Source organism: Anomalospiza imberbis, chromosome 18, assembly GCF_031753505.1.
Source record: "Anomalospiza imberbis isolate Cuckoo-Finch-1a 21T00152 chromosome 18, ASM3175350v1, whole genome shotgun sequence".
Classification (NCBI taxonomy): domain Eukaryota; kingdom Metazoa; phylum Chordata; class Aves; order Passeriformes; family Viduidae; genus Anomalospiza; species Anomalospiza imberbis.
Window position 1 is genome coordinate 8,771,858 of NC_089698.1, and position 17,861 is coordinate 8,789,718.

The 17,861-nt window shown below is 42.0% G+C and overlaps 1 protein-coding gene across 4 annotated transcripts in view; it reads left to right on the top strand.

The window, feature by feature from the left end:
• DGCR2 (DiGeorge syndrome critical region gene 2) overlaps window positions 1-17,657 on the top strand; it is a 45,093-nt gene extending 27,436 nt beyond the window's left edge. For 2 of the 4 annotated variants that reach the window (XM_068208883.1, XM_068208880.1), the window contains exons 3-10: window positions 660-785; window positions 1,946-2,165; window positions 3,152-3,228; window positions 5,100-5,276; window positions 6,567-6,770; window positions 11,100-11,252; window positions 11,706-11,942; window positions 12,696-17,657. In XM_068208883.1, the coding sequence (XP_068064984.1) occupies window positions 660-785; window positions 1,946-2,165; window positions 3,152-3,228; window positions 5,100-5,276; window positions 6,567-6,770; window positions 11,100-11,252; window positions 11,706-11,942; window positions 12,696-12,937 (1,436 nt within the window). In that variant the 3' untranslated portion in view covers window positions 12,938-17,657. The remainder of the gene's footprint in view (window positions 1-659; window positions 786-1,945; window positions 2,166-3,151; window positions 3,229-5,099; window positions 5,277-6,566; window positions 6,771-11,099; window positions 11,253-11,705; window positions 11,943-12,695) is intronic. The other 2 variants (XM_068208884.1, XM_068208881.1) reach the window with 1 other exon arrangement.
• The last annotated feature ends 204 nt before the right edge of the window (window positions 17,658-17,861 follow it).

Consider the following 17,861-nt stretch of genomic DNA (forward strand, 5'->3'; position numbering starts at 1 on the left):
CTTTTCTTGAATAACATCTTACACCGTGTTCTTCCTAAGTTACTGGGTCTAGTGGTCATGTACACCTGTTAACCCTGACACTGAAATGAGGGGGTGTGTGGGTTTATTTCAGAAGTCATCACCTAGCTTTTCCTTTAGAAGCTTGAGAGTGAATAAAAAAGCCTCGCTCTTCTGGCTGAAGATCAGTCTCCTTTCCTGGTTTTAATTACATCCTACATTGCAGAGCATGTGTTAGAAAATGTATTGAAGGAGTTTTCTTATGTCCTTGAACACACAGCTGAGGAACAAAGCAGCTGGGGAGTGGGTAGTTCTGTAAACAGGAACAGATACAATGCGCCGGGGATGATGCATTTGCTGCAGCAGTTGAAATGATGAGCAGCAAGTCCTGTGTACAATTGCAGGCTGGTGAGAATCTGCCAAAATATTTCGTGTGCACTGCACGACTCATGTAATGGCTTGTTGGTTCTTTTCAATCGAAGGTATTTCAGTTACCTACTGAGTAAAATGGCCAAGCTGTTACTGCAGGGACCTGCCATCTTTGCTTACCTGAGTCATGTATCACATATGTCTTGAATTAAAACCCAGAGAAAGTGTAATAAAACAAAATCTGCCTTTGCTTGCATCTTTCACCAGTACTAACTATTCCTCCTGGTCCCCAGGCTTGACAGGGGACCAGCGAACTTACCATGGGAAGGAGAATGTGGACTCGAGGCACAATCGAGGGAGAGGAGGAGAGACCACCCGCTTCCACACCCTCAACGTGGCACAGCCTGTCCGCTTCAGCAGTAAGCTGCAGACTGGGAACTCTGGGCCATCTTTCTGCTAATTAATTTACAAACATAGGCTATTTTTAAATTAAAAAGTAATAGTGTCTTGTCTTTCATAGCTTTTTGACCAAACTTTGACATACAGTGCTATTTCAGGTGTTTGTGCTTTTCATTTATGTATGTTTTGCATGGTTTATATAGCAGACCAGTACATGCAAAGAATGCTATGACACTAATAATCCTCTTTTTGTGAAACCAGAGTTGTAATATTCTATTACAGCTCGTTGCAGAGTTGTAACAGAATAAAAAAGGATAAAAACCACAAAAGAAACAAAACAGAATAGAGGCTTGAGAACAGAACTGTGAATTGCAATGAACAGAAAACAGTTTCTGAATTTTAAGTTTCTTAGGCAATGCAAAATTAATAGTGCAGATGCAAGTTTAAATGCCATCCTTCTGTCCTGTGATTCTCTCTGTTAGTTACCCATCACCTCCAAGAACAGCCCATGGGCCTGTTTTGTCCAGAAATGCCTCAAGGCTTTTGTTTCAGGTTCCCTTAGTTGAGTTAATTGAGAGAAAGCAGAGACAGCAGTTCACACCATCACCTTCTTACTTCCTAAAGACCTGCCTTTACAGTGGTGGTTTTTCCAAAGCAACCAAGAATTTCCCCAGAACTTTTGTTGTCTTCAGTGATTCACTGTGAGGGCAGGATTATATGAATACTATTGAGACTGTAAGAGTAGGTTGAAAACTTCACAGCAAGTTGAATGTATTGCTAATCACCTAATAGAAAGACACAGTCATTAAATTGGCCACCTCCGGGATTTTTGTGCTGCTTGTTTTTGCTTGGATTGATCAAATTTATTGGTTTTATAAAGATGTGCAGGGAAATGTCTTCCACAGTTGATGGTCAGTCTTAATTAAAGATTTTAAAGGCTGTGACAATGTGATGGGACTTTACTAGGGCCTTAATCTTTTTAAAAACATTAAAAAGAATCAACATTTATCAGAAACTGGAGTAGTAGAGTAACTCTTCAGGGATCTGTAATGTGTGCACCTCCTCCTGCAGAGGTGAAGTGTGCACACTGTTGTGTGTATGTGTCCCAGTGAGAATTGATTAGGATGCATTATCTTAAAGATCCTAATGTGGGGGGAATGGTTTCCCTTCTATTCTTCATGTTTCCTAGGAAAGTGCCCAACAGGATGGCACCACTATGAGGGCACAGCCAGCTGTTACAGGGTGTATTTAAATGGGGAGAACTACTGGGACGCTGTGCAGACATGTCAGCGGGTGAACGGATCCCTCGCCACCTTCACTGCAGACCAAGAGCTGAGGTTCATCCTGGCACAGGACTGGGACTTGGAAGAAAAAACATTTTTAAGGATGGGCCAGCGTGGGTGAGTAGGAAGAAAAGGACAAAGATCTCATGTTACAGAGAATGGTTTCTATATGGTACAAATGCTGCTGGTTCAGTTTGTGTAGAAAATCTAATGGTAAAATTTACATCAGGTGAATAAGCCAGTATGAACGTGCTGGCTGGCTGTTTGGCAGTGCCCCATCTGCAGTTTATGTTTTAATTGGTATTAACAGATAATTCAATTCAACGGAGTCTTTTTATCAGCAGAGTGTTCTTCAGGTTGTCTCAGCAAGGTACAGGTATTCTTGAGCTGCATCAGGGAAGGTGGATTTAACAATGACTGCTGCTGCACTGCCTTGTATAGAAATAATTATTTAAAATTTTCTACAAGACTTTGATTTCCATGAAGTACCCGTAGCTCTAACAAAGAGCAACTTTGAGATAGGAATGAAGTAAAAAGGCATTTTGAGTTGCAACTACTGTGTTTGGGTGGTTTTAGATATTTCATTCTGTTAGTTCACAACAAACAATTCCTTATTTTTCTGTGTATGGGTTTTTTGTTACTCCTGGGCTGCTGTGACGGATCACCAAGGGTGGCTGAGTAATGGTGTGTTTCTGTCTCTGGAGAGTTAAATGGTTTGATCCAGAACAGTCTGACCTAAGTTGTTCATGTCCAGAAATACTTGACTTCTGGATGCTGCTGTGTGATTTTTGGGTTTGAGATACTGAAGTGCTGCCATGACAACAGAATAAGGTGCTGCTTATGAGTAGAAATAAAGGACGCAGTCAGTTATACTTTGTAAACCTAGAAAACTACTCAGTATTTTATCAAGTATTTTCCTCTGTTCCTCAGCTGTAGTCTCTCTACATTGGCGGTGTATTGGCCAGAAAGATAAGGAAAAAAGTCATCAGAATATCTTGAAAATTAGCTTTTACCTATGAAAACATTAGAAGGTTTTGTGTAATTTAATTTGTTACTGTGGTTTTGGCCTGTATCTTTAGAATATAGCTTAATTTGTTTTGCAGGTTCTGGGTGGGATATCAGTATGTGATCACCAACCGAAATCACTCTCTGGAAGGTCACTGGGAAGTAGCTTATAAAGGTGGGTTTCTCAAATTGCTGATTAGTTCAGTGCCCATGGAAACTGTATTGAAGCATGAATGTGATGTGCAAGAACAGCATGACTTCTTGCACCGGTAGTGTTGAAATAGTATAGGTGAACTGCTTCGTTTCGCAGGGTAGAAGTGGAAGAGTTTAATACTCAACACACATCTTATTTTAAAGTTTAAGAAGTCTTATGGGTTTTCATGCTAACATGGAAAGAACATGTGGCAGTTTATTTGGGCTTTCCCCTTGATTAAATGAGAGAAAGGAAATTACTCCGTAATTTCTCATTCTTTGTGGTGAATGTTTAGATGAACTGCTGATTCCTGGTTCTAGTAGTTGCAGAGTTGTGTAGCATGTTTGGAGGTTTTAGCTTTTTAAAAATTGGTAGAACTTTGTATACTAAAACAACACACTTGAATTTTGCAGAATTTTCACAGATTTTTTTCTTTTTAAAGTATTTCAGGTGGTTTACTTAAACCATGTCAGGATTTGCGTAATCCCAGAAATATATCTCATTTTATTTGAAAAACTGAACATTGATTTGATAGGCGTCACTGGCTAAACCCTTTCAATTGCAAAACAAGCAGCTCCCTCTGCTGAAAATGCAAAGCTATGTTTCTACACCTTTTATTATTACCTAATTCAGTCAAGAGATTAAAGTCATAATATGAACTCTTATGTGTACAGTTGCCTGTTTAATTCCTGTACTGGTTTAGGTAATGGAAAATTTTTAACAAAGGTGTTGTTTTTTAAGCATCAGCACTGTGAATTCCAGTGTAGCATTTGAAAACTAAACTGCATAGGTTTTTTCTCATGCATAGTTTTCAGTATCCATGGATAATCTGATAGGAGAACTTTCCTTTAGGTACAGACACATAATTATGATCAGAATTTTTAAACAGTTGGGTCTTGAAAAATACTTCCTTTGACACATGAATACAAAGATTCTCCTTAAAAGGACCTTTCCTTGCTCTTTGGAAAGCTGACTGCACTGCCATCTGCTGACAGAGAGGTCACAACAGGGAGGCATGAATTACAGAAAATTAATTTAATTTTCTTTTATTTAATTTGATGCATTATATGAATTTAAACCTCCTCAATAACATATAATTCTCTGTTTTCAAGCTTTGAATTTAATAAAGAGATACCTCCACGAAATAAAGGTTACATAGTAACATTCAGTAGTTAGTGAAAAACTTTTCTTAGGCTTGTATTGATGCAGACTCTGAATTTCTAATACCTGTTTGAAAAGTAATTTAGGGTTCTAAAGCTTGAAAAATTTTAATTTATTGTTGTGACATGTTGAACATAAGCCCGCCAGAAAATGCCTCTTGCACTGTTTGGAGCCCATCAGGGTGCTGTTTCATGAGCTGAAAGGACCAAACTGTGGATGCCATGGTGCATCCCCCCAGACATGGGACAGCTCTGCGAGGGCTGCACGGGGGGATGCACATCCTTGGAAGCACTGGTGGGTGCATGCAGTGCCAGGCACAAGATTGCTCTGTGGGTTCTTGCTCCACTGGTAGCAGCTGTGACCAAACTCGGCGTGGTTTGAGGAGGTGTATAACTATTGTCAGGCAAACCCCATGGGGCTCTGTGAAGCAGCACTTGTGGAATGTTGGAGTATCACTTCTGGTTCAGAGTGACAGAATTCCCCAGTACTTTGAAAACAGCAGCCTCTTTTCTGTGTGAGTCACCCCTTCCCTCCCAGCTGTTTGCCCTCCCCCAGAGCAGGGTTGCTAATGGGAGCTGATGCTGGAGGACTCTTGGTATTGGAGTTGGTGTGCATGAAATGAGTGATGTTACAGAGCCTCTCTAAAGCTTTACATGCCCACAGGCTGCTCATGCCAATGTATCTTGTTCCAGGCTCTTCAGAAGTGTTTTTACCCCCTGACCCTATCTTTCGTTCGGCTATGGCTGAAAAGGAAAACGTTCTTTGTGCCCAGCTCCAGTGTTTCCTTCTTCCTACCCTCCGGCACCACGGTTTACACAGCTGGTATGCTGAAAACTGCTATGAGAAATCTTCATTCCTCTGCAAAAGGAGTAAGTTGGGTTCAGTTCAGCGTTAACTGTGTTGTGTGTTTAAATATGTACATAACAAGTAGCTGGAAATTACCCTTTCTAATTTTTGCCCAATGAATTAGGAAAAAAAAAGAGGGTGGAGTTATATTTCTGCTTGATTTTAATAAATATAAGAGCATCATAATGTGTGGCTGTCACACAGTACAGATAAAAAATCATTAGGTAGCAGTATCAGCTCCAAAACAAACTTGGGCAAAAAAAGTGTTGTTTTTTTTTAATGCCTTATTAGTAAATATTGCTCTTAAGTTATTAATTTCACATTAAAATGAGAAAACGCTTATTTTAGAGTACAGCAAATTCTACTGAATTCTTTCTGGCTAATTATTAAACCTAGAAGGGAAAGACAAGTGGAGCTCACTGACTTAAAAGTGAAAAAAAGGGCTTTTGTTCTGTATCTTGCATCGCTGTACTCCAAAAGCCTTGATACCAAGAGAGGTATTTGCAGTATAATCAGGTACTCTAAACATTACCTGATCTAGGTGGTGCAACTGGCTGCCAGGGAAGTCGTGCAGCCTCTGTCCTCAGAGGTTGTTATGACCAGATTCGATAAAGCCCTGAGCAGCCCATTGGGATGCCATGGCTGACCCTGCTTTGATCAGAGATTGAGCTGGAGACCTCCTCAGGTCTCTTCCAGTCTTACCTTCCCTGTGGACCCCAGCAGCTGAGCTGTGCATAGGGTGGAGGGGACAGGCCATCCTCCCTGAGCAGTCACTCCAGCTGCCAGCTCCCAGCACTGTTTTCTCTCTCTGGTTTTGGCACTTGCTTTTAGGTCAGTGGGTAAAAAAGGCAGCTAAGCTTCCCCTGCTGGGCAGGGATCAGGATGCTGCTAGGACAGTGGAAGTACTATTGCCTGGATCCCTTTTTAAGTCCTGGCCTGTTAAAAGGCCTTCAAATTTGGTCTAGAAAAGATCCAGCTTTTCCTAATACCAGGAAAGAGGAAGGGAGCTGCAGCAGGCTTTGGCAGTGAAGGTTAAGCTTCTCAGACCACTTGCTTTCCTCTGTCTTGGAGAGGATGCTTGGAAGTGTGTCAGTTCCATTAAATACCTAAAACTCACCTTTTCAATGAGCTGAAAATTGTGTCTGTGTCCCTGGAGACCATCCGTTACCCTTTCCACTCCCTGGAGATCCCTTTTCAAAGTTCTTTAATGTGAAGACCTGGATTTTAATTGGTGGTCTGTTTATGTTTACAAATCACTTAACACAACAAATGAAGCTGAATTCCATGGATATTGATGTGCCTTTCTGTTCTAGGCCAGACTTGTGTTGATATCAAAGACAACATTGTCGATGAAGGCTACTATTTCACTCCCAAAGGGAATGATCCCTGTTTGAGCTGCACGTGTCACAACGGTGAGCCCGAGATGTGTGTGGCTGCCCTGTGTGAGCGGCCCCAGGGGTGTCAGCAGTATCGCAAGGACCCCAAGGAGTGCTGCAAATTTACCTGCTTAGACCCAGGTAAGGCTTTATTGCTGCAGTTTTGTCAGTAAAAATTAGCTGAGTGCTCAACTTGGCTATCTTTGGGGGTATAGCTTTGTTTGAAACAGCACATCCTTGCAGTGCCTCTACATTGCTGGGTGCAACCACGCCATGGGGAAGGGTCTCAAATCATGGGAAACACTTCAGGCTGTGGCTTGTAAAAATGAATTATCCGTGATGCTACTTAGAAAGGAGAAGCAGTAGTTCAGTTTGGAGAGTGACAATACTGGGGGTTTTTAGTAGAGCATCTGGTACATTTCCTTTGTCATGTTTAGTTGTCATGAAAACAAAACACTTTTCTCTTGAGTACGCATTAAGCATCTTTTTCTGGTCGTGAGCATATTTATGTGTGTGGAAGTTTTCATGCAGGGATCATGTGGGAAGCAGAGTTTTTAAATTATATAGTTTCAGTAATAATGAGGATGTACAGCCTTGGTTATTGGATTTAGCATATCAGTGCAGGTTTTTGTTTTGGATCAGTGAAGTCAATGAAGTTGACTTTGAACTGTTTGTCAGTCACTGTTTTGGGGTGCAGATTTTGGGGAGGTTATTTTTCTGTACAAAAAAGAAATGTAGCTTCGTTGGAGTTTACTGTGAGAGTGGTCAGATACTGGAGCAGATTGTGGAAATGCCTTCTGTGCAGATATTCAGTGCCTGATTGGACTTTGTCCTGCACAGCCTGATCTAGCTGATGCTGCTTGAACTAGGGTTGGACTAGATGATCTCAGGATGTTCCCTTTAATCTCAGCCATTCTGTGATACTGGGATTTTTTGGTATTTTAAAATAACCTAGTCTTATCTGAGTGCATTAAGAAACTATTTTTCTGAACTCCTGTAGAAAACACAGAAGGTCAACTCTTCCTTCAGAGGCTTCTGTTTCAATCTGTTACAAATAAAGGGGTGCTTATTGGCTTCCAAATTTGCATTCCTATTGGTCCTAACTAGAGAGATTAATCATTAAAGGCTCTCCTTGTGTCACATTTGTTCTGAGGGATAAGCTTAACAGATGTTTGCAGCTAGTGTGGCAGGTCTGCAGTGAAAGAGTGGGGAAAAAGCAGGAGTCTTCCTCCCACTCTTATCAGCTGAGTTAAGACTTAGGCTTCACTTTTTTTATCTGCAGGAACAGTGTCAGCAAAGCATCATCCAGCAGACAGGATAAGATGACCTGGGATAACCTTGTGTCATGTTCTTTAATCCTTGCTTATTGCTGTGGGTCTTAACTATTTCATGAATACTGATTTGAAGAGTGTATTCTACCACATCCTTTCTCATACTTAAGCTCTTCTCTATTGATGCTAAATGAGACTCTTTCATTATACTCTTGCTTGAAGTGTTCTGGTGGATTTTTTAGTAACTTAGTTTTTTAGAGAGGAATTAGCAAGCAGTCATCCAACTTCTTTCATCATGAAGTTACTTCAGCTAGTGATAAACACTGAAAATTTAAAATTAAACATTTTAGTTTTCCTTCTGGGTGGTTATAAATGACTATTCCAGATGACAGAAATTAATGAATTACTTTCTTTAATCAGCATGTATTTATCTTTGTCCAATTCTTTCATGTATCTTCCCCCAGCTTTGTTGCAAAGGAAAGAAAACAGTTTACTAATCAACAGTAAGTAAATTAATCACCCAAGGAGAGACCTGGGGGAAATAAATCCTGCTGTTGGGTTGGCAGGTAATCAGCTCTTGCAGCGTGAGTGGGTGAGCAATGATTACAAGTGGTAACAAATATTACTCAAGGACTTGGTAGTAGGGGGATTTTTCAGTGGTAGGAGTAAGCTGGACAATCACAGCTCTACTCACTTAAAAGATGCTTCTCATTTAGCCAAAGATAAATAGCAAAGGAAGATTTTGAAACCAAGGTAGTCTGACTGTTGCTGCTCCATGTAGTGGTAGAAAATAATTTTTCTGTTGTGGCTCTTGTTTAGACAGACCTGCAACTGTGAAAAGGTAGTAGAAGAAATAAAATCCTTGAAAGAACTGATGTGCTGAAGCTTTTCTAGTGACTGAACTGGTGCAGTTATAGGGCACTACTATACTGAGGGTAAAAACAGGTTTTCTGAAATAATTCATTTTGTATTTATGTGGGCTTCAGGTGTCTTTGGTGGTCTCAATCCCACCCTAGAGTCTATGCCTACTTCCTGCCACACATTTTTGCACCTGCAATGTACTGTGATGTGGTTCTTTCTCACAGAAAAATGCTGCCCTGTCTATACCTGGCTCCCCTTCTCCAGACAAATCTTGTTCTTTCTCATGGCATGTTAATACCAATAGTCCTTGGTTATTAACAACAATTCTCATCTGTTATTACTAACAGTCCTTGGCTGGCTCCACAGCCACCTGATTGTTGGTGTTTGAGACATACACATGAGCCCCTTATCTGGGAATAGAGAGATCAAAAGGGTCCCACTTTGGACTCCTGTTTATAGGGTCGCAAGAGAACGGGCTCTAGTTGTAGTAATTTTCCATCCTGGCTACAGTTTGAGTCAGTAACTTTCTTTGAAGGTGCAATAACAAAAATACCACTCCGAGTGAGTTGTTTTTCAGGCAAGAAAAATAAGTTTCCAAGGCTGTTCATTAAAAAACAGATGTTCTTTAGACACCTGTTAGTTCCTGGGAACAGACAGTGTTTCTGATAAGCTCAAGAGGGCTTAGTCCAAGTGCAGCTCATCAAGACTGAGGTCTAATGAGCATTTCTCAGATCATAGTGCAGCCTGCAGAGGGGGGATGCACCACCAGAATCCATCCCACGACTAAAGTCAGCTTCTCTGGGCCTCTGCACCTATGTGTATATTCTACTAAAGGCACTTCAGTGTTACTGACAGCCTTGAATGTTCTGCAGTGATCATGGAGTCGGCGCTGCCGTAAGATGGAGGAGGAGCAGGGCAGGTCTGTGGTGTTCAGGAGGCTGTGCTGGCTGGGAGGTGTGTGACTGCATCAGTTGAAGCTCTGTCAGTGGTAGTTGCTAAAGGGTTTGACAGCACCCAGGCTTTTGTGCTGCACAGCCGGATCTGAGAGGGTGTAATGTTCGAGCTTTATGCGTAGTGCACTATTAAATGAATTTCTTCTTGCCAAGAAGGCGTTCCATAATAAATGCCAGCCTGTTAGCCATGTACTGCAACGATACAAATCAGGTGGATTTTTCTGTTACTAGCATGTGTAGCAAACTAATACTTAAAATTTTTGTGAGGCCAAAAGCCTTCTTTTATGAGGAATCTTTGATAAAACTTCAGTTGCTGTTAATGAAAGGAAAGTATGGAGGGAGCTCTTGCAACTCGAGTGGATGTGGGAGAGGTGGCCAGGATCTGGCTGGCTCCTCTGGGAAGTGGCCCTGCAGTGACTGGGAAGAGTGGCCATCCCTTCTAGTGCTTGTGTGCTGCAGCAGCAGGTGACCACGTTGTGAGACCACCTCATCTGTTTCTTACCCACCCCTAACCTGGGTGTGTTTCTCATTCAGAAGTCTTTAATGGGAAGTTAGTGCAAAGAACACAGTATATCATCTTTAGGTCATTTTAGTTTGTGTAGAGTACCTGTGTGTGTGTGTGCTGCTTAGGCATAACCAAGTGGGATTAGTTGAATTGTGAAAAATTAATGCCTCTTGTGCCTGGTGCTGGGAGTACAGTGGTAATTTGTTCACAACAGCCTTCCCTGTGTGGGTCTGGCTAGCAATGGGATAGAGCTCTCCAAGTTCTGAGCTCCTGGGTCTGTTTCATGTTCTGCCACTTGCTTTTGGTATGACTGTAGAAAAAGGTTTAATTCCCATTCACCTTAATCTCTTCAGTTCCTGAGTGGTGATTACTGTGTTCCTATCACTTAGTGGTGCTAACCAGTGTACTGGTGACATGTGGAATTTAGATAGCCACATCTGGGTGACAGTGACAATGTTCAGAGATTTTTAAATTGGAAATGGAAGGGTTAGGATGTTCAGAAGTTATGTAGTGTATAGATATGCCAGTCCTCAAGCCTTTTCCTCTTTATATAATATGATCAGCCATGCAAGGCAAACAAGTGGATGTGCAAAATGCCACTAACCTTTCTTTTTTCCAATTTTTGGAGGCCCCAAGCCTTCAATATTTTGCCCCTTTTCCTGAGGAAGATATTCTTAGAAACTTTCAGATCTTCTTGCAGTAAAAAGATAAATCACCTGATGATTCATGATTTTCTTATATATTTAAAATATGGAGAAGTGTTAAACCAGCCCAATGAATCTCCACTCTACGTTTATCTCTCCGTTACTGACAGAAGAGCATCAAGAAAAATGAATCTTGAACAAAAATAACAGGCTGTTTTTATGTGTTTTATGAACAGATGGCAACAGCCTGTTTGACTCAATGGCCAGTGGAATGCGCCTGATCGTGAGCTGCATCTCCTCCTTCCTCATCCTCTCTCTGCTGCTCTTCATGGTCCACCGGCTGCGCCAGCGGCGCAGAGAGCGCATAGAGTCTTTGATTGGAGCGAATTGTGAGTATCAGCTCTCTCCATGTGCTGGAAATTGGCACATTGGTGTACGTAAAGGGGAGAAAAGTCATCGTCTTGCTTGCCTGTGCCTGTGGGCTCAAGACCTGTGTCTTGGTGGGGTCTTCAGACTTGAACTTTTGTAGATAGTGGAAGAATATTTTTGTTCGTATGTGCTCCAAATTTGAAATATCTTCTGTGTGAACAATAGTCCATAGTTTGAAGAGGTTAGATTCAAATTTAGATGTGATGCAGGACAAACAGACTGGGAGCAGGTGGGCCTGGGTATTGTGTAATTGCAGCAAGTTGACTTGGATGGGTTATGTAGACTTTTCTAGGTCTTCAGGAGACCTGAGTTCCTGGGGTGTGAAAAGTGGAAGAAAGTGTTGAGATCTGACTTAAACTGGAGAAGACAGCACGAGATAAAGTCACTCACTCCTTTTTCTTCTCTTGAAATAGTGCACCATTTCAACTTGGGTCGCAGAATGCCTGGCTTTGATTACGGTCCCGATGGTTTTGGAACTGGCCTTACTCCACTGCATCTTTCAGATGATGGGGAAGGTGGAGCATTTCATTTTCACGATCCCCCTCCACCCTATACTGCTTACAAGTACCCAGATATTCAACATCCTGATGACCCACCTCCTCCTTATGAGGCTTCTGTCAATCCAGACAGCATCCTTTGTTCCACTCCAGGTACGCAGGCAATAATTTCTCTTTTCTCCCACTTTTTCATTTTGGCTAGAAGATGGAATTTTTTTTAAGCTATGTGTTTTAGCAATTGTGATGGGAAAAGACATTTTACCAAAAAATCTGCAATTTCTGTGATGGAAAACTCTTTTGTAAAAATGTATCATTAAGCTTGGTTTTTCTCAAAGGTTTTTTGAATCACCTAAATTAGCAGTGGAATCCAGTCTGTAAGCAGTTTACCTGTTAAACCTTGGATGGATTACCTGGTTACCTTTTTTCTACCGTGCTGCAACCATTTTTGGCCTTTTGAAGACAGGTAGAGTTTGGTGTTAAGTAGAACAAATGTCAAGTACAAGAGATTCTGGATAAAATGTATCCAGCCTCTTCTCTCCTCCCTGCTTCTCCCACCCACACCCCCCAAAAAATTGACCAAAAATACCACTGTCTAATGATTCACCCAGTGCTCTTCAGTTTTGCAGCTGTGATATTCACATACTGTAGAAATCATTCCAATTTGGGATTTTATAGCAGCATATTTCACAAGATAAGTGAGCCTGATTAGTGCAAGCATCTTATTTATATGTCAAAGTTTTATTTTTGTTACACAATTTTCCTCTTTTGCAGTCTCATCTTGTTGTGCATTAGCTCAAAAATCAGGAAAAACTCAGAGCTTCCAGAAATATGGATCATAAATCTGTTTGGGAACGTGAAATGGTAAACTTCACGTTCTGATTCTGCTTGGTTTTTTGTCCTTTGCAGATGGAGTTCTTTCTCAGGCTGTGCAAAGCAGTCCTCCATCACTAGGAAACTGTGATGTATCCCCACAGCTGACAGAGGGATCACTTCCTCCCTCTGTTGGTCCTTCTCCAGTGGAGCTGGAAGACTCTGCTGACAGCAGCACCTTTCTTGTCCCTCCTGACACACCCATAAATGAAAACACCCCAGCAGAAACTTTGACAGGCAGCCGCCACAGCCACTGTTCCCTCAACACCATTGTATAAAGGAGTGAAACGCCCAGCACCGCTCAGAGTTTTAGCAACTGTTTGCACAGACAAACACTAATCCGTGGCTTGAACTTCAGAAGGAATCTCCACTTTGTTTTTCAAACACTGCTTTTATGTTCTAGATTAGGATCGTGCCTCTCATTTTTTGGCTGTCGTTATTCATTCACTAATCAATTTGTCCTGTAAATATGGATTGTACAACTGCTCTTTTTTTCCATTGGCTATGGAAAGGAGAGCAGAGAATTCCTTTGACTTCTGAGGAGGTGAGAAGTATGGGTAGTTTGGGTTATTTTTTTTTCCTTAACCTGAGAGGAATCAAAATCTACATCAGAAAAAAGCTGCTTGGATTTGGCTGGATACCACTGAACCCAGGAAGCAGACAATGGAAAAGAAGGGTGGGGGCAATCGCTGTTCAAGCAGAGAAGATGGAGCTGCAGTGGAGGGGGCTGGGGGCCTGTTTTATGGAGTGGGACACATGCCATGGAGAGTTACACTGTGTAAAACACTTGGGGTTTTGGTCTGCCTTGATCAGAGCACCAGAGGAACTGGAGCAGGAACGGTGTACGCAATATGCGACAAATGGGTACTGAGACAACTGGGATTTGCAATTACAATTGTTTGTTGTAGGTAGCTGCAAAACCTCATATTGTTGGATAAACTTCTGGCCCATGAAGAAAACTGGGTCTGTGTGATGTCCCTTTGGTAGAATCCTCACGTGTGTTAGGAAGTACTTCAGGACAGAGATGGGGAGCAATTAACTTTGATGCAGCCTGAATTCACTGTATGAAACCCCTGTTCGTTCTAATCCCATAAGTAAGATTGAGGTATTTTCTTTCTGGTTTAACTTCTTTACAGTGAATGGTTGCACAAAATTGGCCTGGATACAAGACCACTGTTCTTGCTTTTCTTATTGCATGCTATATTTAGCATGTGTGTTCCCTCCCCTTCATTTCACTTCTTTGCAGTTCTACAAATACCACTTTAAAATGGTGATCAACATGTTCTATAGGTGATGTTTAATTCTAATTGGACACCTTATCTCAGTCCCATAAATAGCCAACCCTGTTCTAGAGATTTCCCCTGTGTCCCCCAAGCCATTTATCCAGGTCCCACGAGGGGTTATAATGAGGTTAGTGTACTTAAATCAATAAAGCAGTTTGCTTCAGTCTGATATGTCAACTTAAATTTCCCCCTCGTATTGAACTCTTTAAGCTAAGTTAATTTACAGATAGCAAAGATTCGTTCAATCCCTCACGATACCCAAAGTCAAGCACTGTTGGTTTTGATAATGAGTATAAAATAATCTTCACAGCAATTTTAAATTGAAGTTTAGTTTTCAGTGTACAAATAGTTTACCTTTTTCTCCCATACTCCCATTGCCTCTGCTTCTCCTTGATTTACTGTAACAGTCAGCAGATGAGATGAATTTTAAGGAATTTGTAAAGAATGCCTCTTGTGAGTGGTCTCCTGTTACCTTATGAAGGGTACAAGCCTAGAGGGACAGGAAGAAAGCACTGCATGGGGGTGTGTATGTGATCTATTTTTCTAGTAATGATGAGAAATCATACTTGTATGACAAATCCTAACCCACTGTTGTGGTTTCCCAGTGCAGCTGACTCTTTCCCCATGGAATATGCTGCTACTTTCTATTCCCTGTCTTGCCTATAGGCTTATACTGTACTTGGGGATTGGTCTTGACAGTTCAACTCGTTTTGCACAGAAAACTGTGAGTTTCGTTATCGAGGTCGTATCTGGTGTCTCGACACCAGACACTTGCAAACAGCCCTGACTCCACCGGAGAGCGTGAATCACAGTTCTGGGGAGCGCTGCTGGCACACGAGTGGGAGGAAGCACTGGTAGGAAGCCTCTCTGCCTGGAGCTGTTCCACCACCCCATCCTGCTCTCTGCTGTGCCTGGCTCCAGCAGCAGTGCTGCGAAACGAGAGGAGCAGTTCTCCACCCTGTGGGATCTCTGACCGAGGCCTCCTCCGAGTTCCAAGTCCTGGTCTAATGAAGTGGATGGATAGCAGTAGTCAGAACCATGCATACAAATTATTGAGCATTTCTGAAGTATGAAAATAAAGCGGGTTTTGTGCATTTTTGAGCACATTCATACGTTTTATACATTGTATGTACTGATTTTTCTTTAGTTTTATAGGTACGAATGCGTGTGTGCGTGCGTGTGTATCTGGGTGGTGATATATATATATACACACACACACATATATATATATATCTATACATACTGTAGGCAGTAACCTTTGTGCTGCGTCCAGCTAGGTGAAGCTAAGCACTGAGATAGAAATTAGGCTCTAGGGTTAATACTTCTCTCGAGCTGGCTACACTTTCTTGTAGGACAGGCTGTGATAGTGTACACTTAAATAGGATGCAGAGTCTATGCTACTACAATCTGTTCCTGAAAAATACTTTGTTAGCAGTGCAAAGTAGAAAATTTCCTATTTCTTTTGAAGCCAGATGGAATATTTGTTCTTTGTAGTATCCTAGCGCAATAACAAAAGGCCTTTTGGCTCGATTCAGTCTCTGAAGCTGTATTTTGTGGCTGAGGTGAACAGATACCTTACCTCACACTTCTCCTAACACTGCGGGAATCTGTTCAATATTTTTGTATTTTACTTTTGGTTCTGTGGTGAATTTTATTTGCAAATAAGCTCTGTTACAACTGGCAACTTCATTGTGGCTCCTGGTTGTAGCTATTCCAAATGGAGGCTTCTTTGTAGAAGCCTCAGTGTGATATTTTCCCTGTTGCTTCTGAGCCTTTCCCACTTGTATATTGGCAGGAGGCTGCTATTTTCTCTGTTTTCCCCTATCCTTCTTCATCTTAAATGTAAACAAGGGAAGTTCTGCCTTGAATGGAGCAGCTCACTAAATACAGCTCATTTACCTCTCAGTGAGCAATAAAATTTTATTTGGCAATAAAATTGTCATTCCCCCCCTCCCCCCTTTTAATGTAGCTTTTCCACATTGAGTACTTTCTCTTTGAGTAAGAGCCTTTGTAGCAGAAAATGTCCCAACTACTCAGACTGCTGGACCAACTGGGGAAGAGTTAAGTTTTCTTGACAACAGTGGACTCCTCAGCAAACCTTCCTTGCCCTTGGCAAGGTGACTGGTGGGCAGTTTGTCCCGAGGGCTGATGACAGAGAGTTGGTGCTTGCCCAAGGAAAGCCTTTCTGGTTTGATTGCCATTCAGTTAATGAGAGCTTTGGAGTTACTTTCTGCATTGATTTTTCCCCACTGCCATTCACATCTCTGGATGTTCTTAACATCTGGTGCATCCTGAATGTCCCTGCAGCCCCTGCAGGGAGATGGCATTGCCACATGATTTCCAGCAGCCTGTGTGAGCCCAGGGTGTGTTTTTCTCAGGATGCCCTTGACCGCAGTTGTTGTCACGTCGCAGTGCTTGGTTCTGTGCCGGGCTGATCTTGTCCCACTGTGGCCTCAGCCGAAGCTGCTCCTCAGCTTGCCCATACTGTGGTGCCATGTTGAGGCCTCTGCTGTTCCCTAAGAGCAGCTCCAGACACTCTGGTTTGTCAGTGATGCCCAGCCACAGTCCCACAGCAGCCTCTGGCTCTGTACTGGGAGAGTTTAGAGCTAAAATGTTACGGGGGCAGTGGGTTCTGTTGTGCAGGATCAGCACCATCATTCAGCTGTGCAAGGAGCTTTGTCGGTGTAGTGTTCAGTCCTGTTTAGTTTGAGCTTCAGACTGTTCCTTTAGCCATGCACAGCAGGACACTGATCTAGATGAGAAATGAAGTAGGTGGACATTTTTTTCTGAAGGCTGAATCTTAGTCCGTGGGTGCTCTGCCTCCACAGGTGCCATGGGGTGATGGCCTGTTTCAGTACTTGTGAAGAAAATGTTTTTTTGTGACCAGTAGCTATTGCCATTCTTTTCCCATCTCATGTTAAATGAATTTGAACCTGGTACCTAAAGCTGTTTTTATCTTTCAGATGTGACTTCTCAGTGGCAAAACACTGATGTTTTAATGTTGCCTCGTACAATCCATAATGTGCATCTCCTTTTTTCAGTTGCTGAAATGTTTTTTTCTCCCTAGCTAAGGAACAAGTAATATGCAGAAATTTCTTTTAAGTTTCCCTTGCAAGTTGGGAGCTGGACCGTAAAATTAGAGCAGTTGAGTGCAGAGGAGGTGAATCAAAGTTCATGTTTGCTTCTCATGTTCTCCAGTCCCAAGTGAAATAGGTGTTTCCTTGGACTAGATGCTTTCAGTGATGATGTGCTTCTCCCTAATAACAGTCAGCATTGCCTGCCTGCTACAGTACCACATAGCTTTAATTTTCTAGTATGTGCCCCTCGAGTGTTGAGTGGGTCAGGGCTACTGCCAGCAGAGGTGGCTGTGCTGCACCATCCCTGTGTGCTGGGCTGAGGGTGCCTGGGAGGCTGTGAGAGAATGACACACTGCTTTGTTTCTTCCTCTGGAAAATAATTTTAGCCAGCGCTGCACTTGCAGGCTTCTCCTGTGTAGTTGGTTTGTGACTGGACTTAACTGTGGCAGTGTATAAAAGATTTTGATATTCTGTGAAATACCATGTAGAATTAAAATTTGATACTATAATAATTGAGTCCCTGTGACACTGGTTTTTGTTTTAACTTCTTTGGGGTTGGCACTAATCTCTTTTTTTTTCAAGATGCTGTGAGAAACATTTCATCCAAATGCCAAATAAATTGTGTTCTGTAAGAGAAATGTTGTGTTCCAATGTCTCCTGATTTCTGCGTCGATGTGGTTGCCCAACGTTGTGAAGGAGGGTTTTGTTAAATCACTCTTCTGAGCTGTGATCTTGCAATAAGATCAATAAATGCATTTAACTTTGAGCAGGTAGTCTGCCAGAGCTCCTATGTGTCCAGATTCCAGCGGGATTCACCTGTATTAGTGTAATTTAGGAAAGTC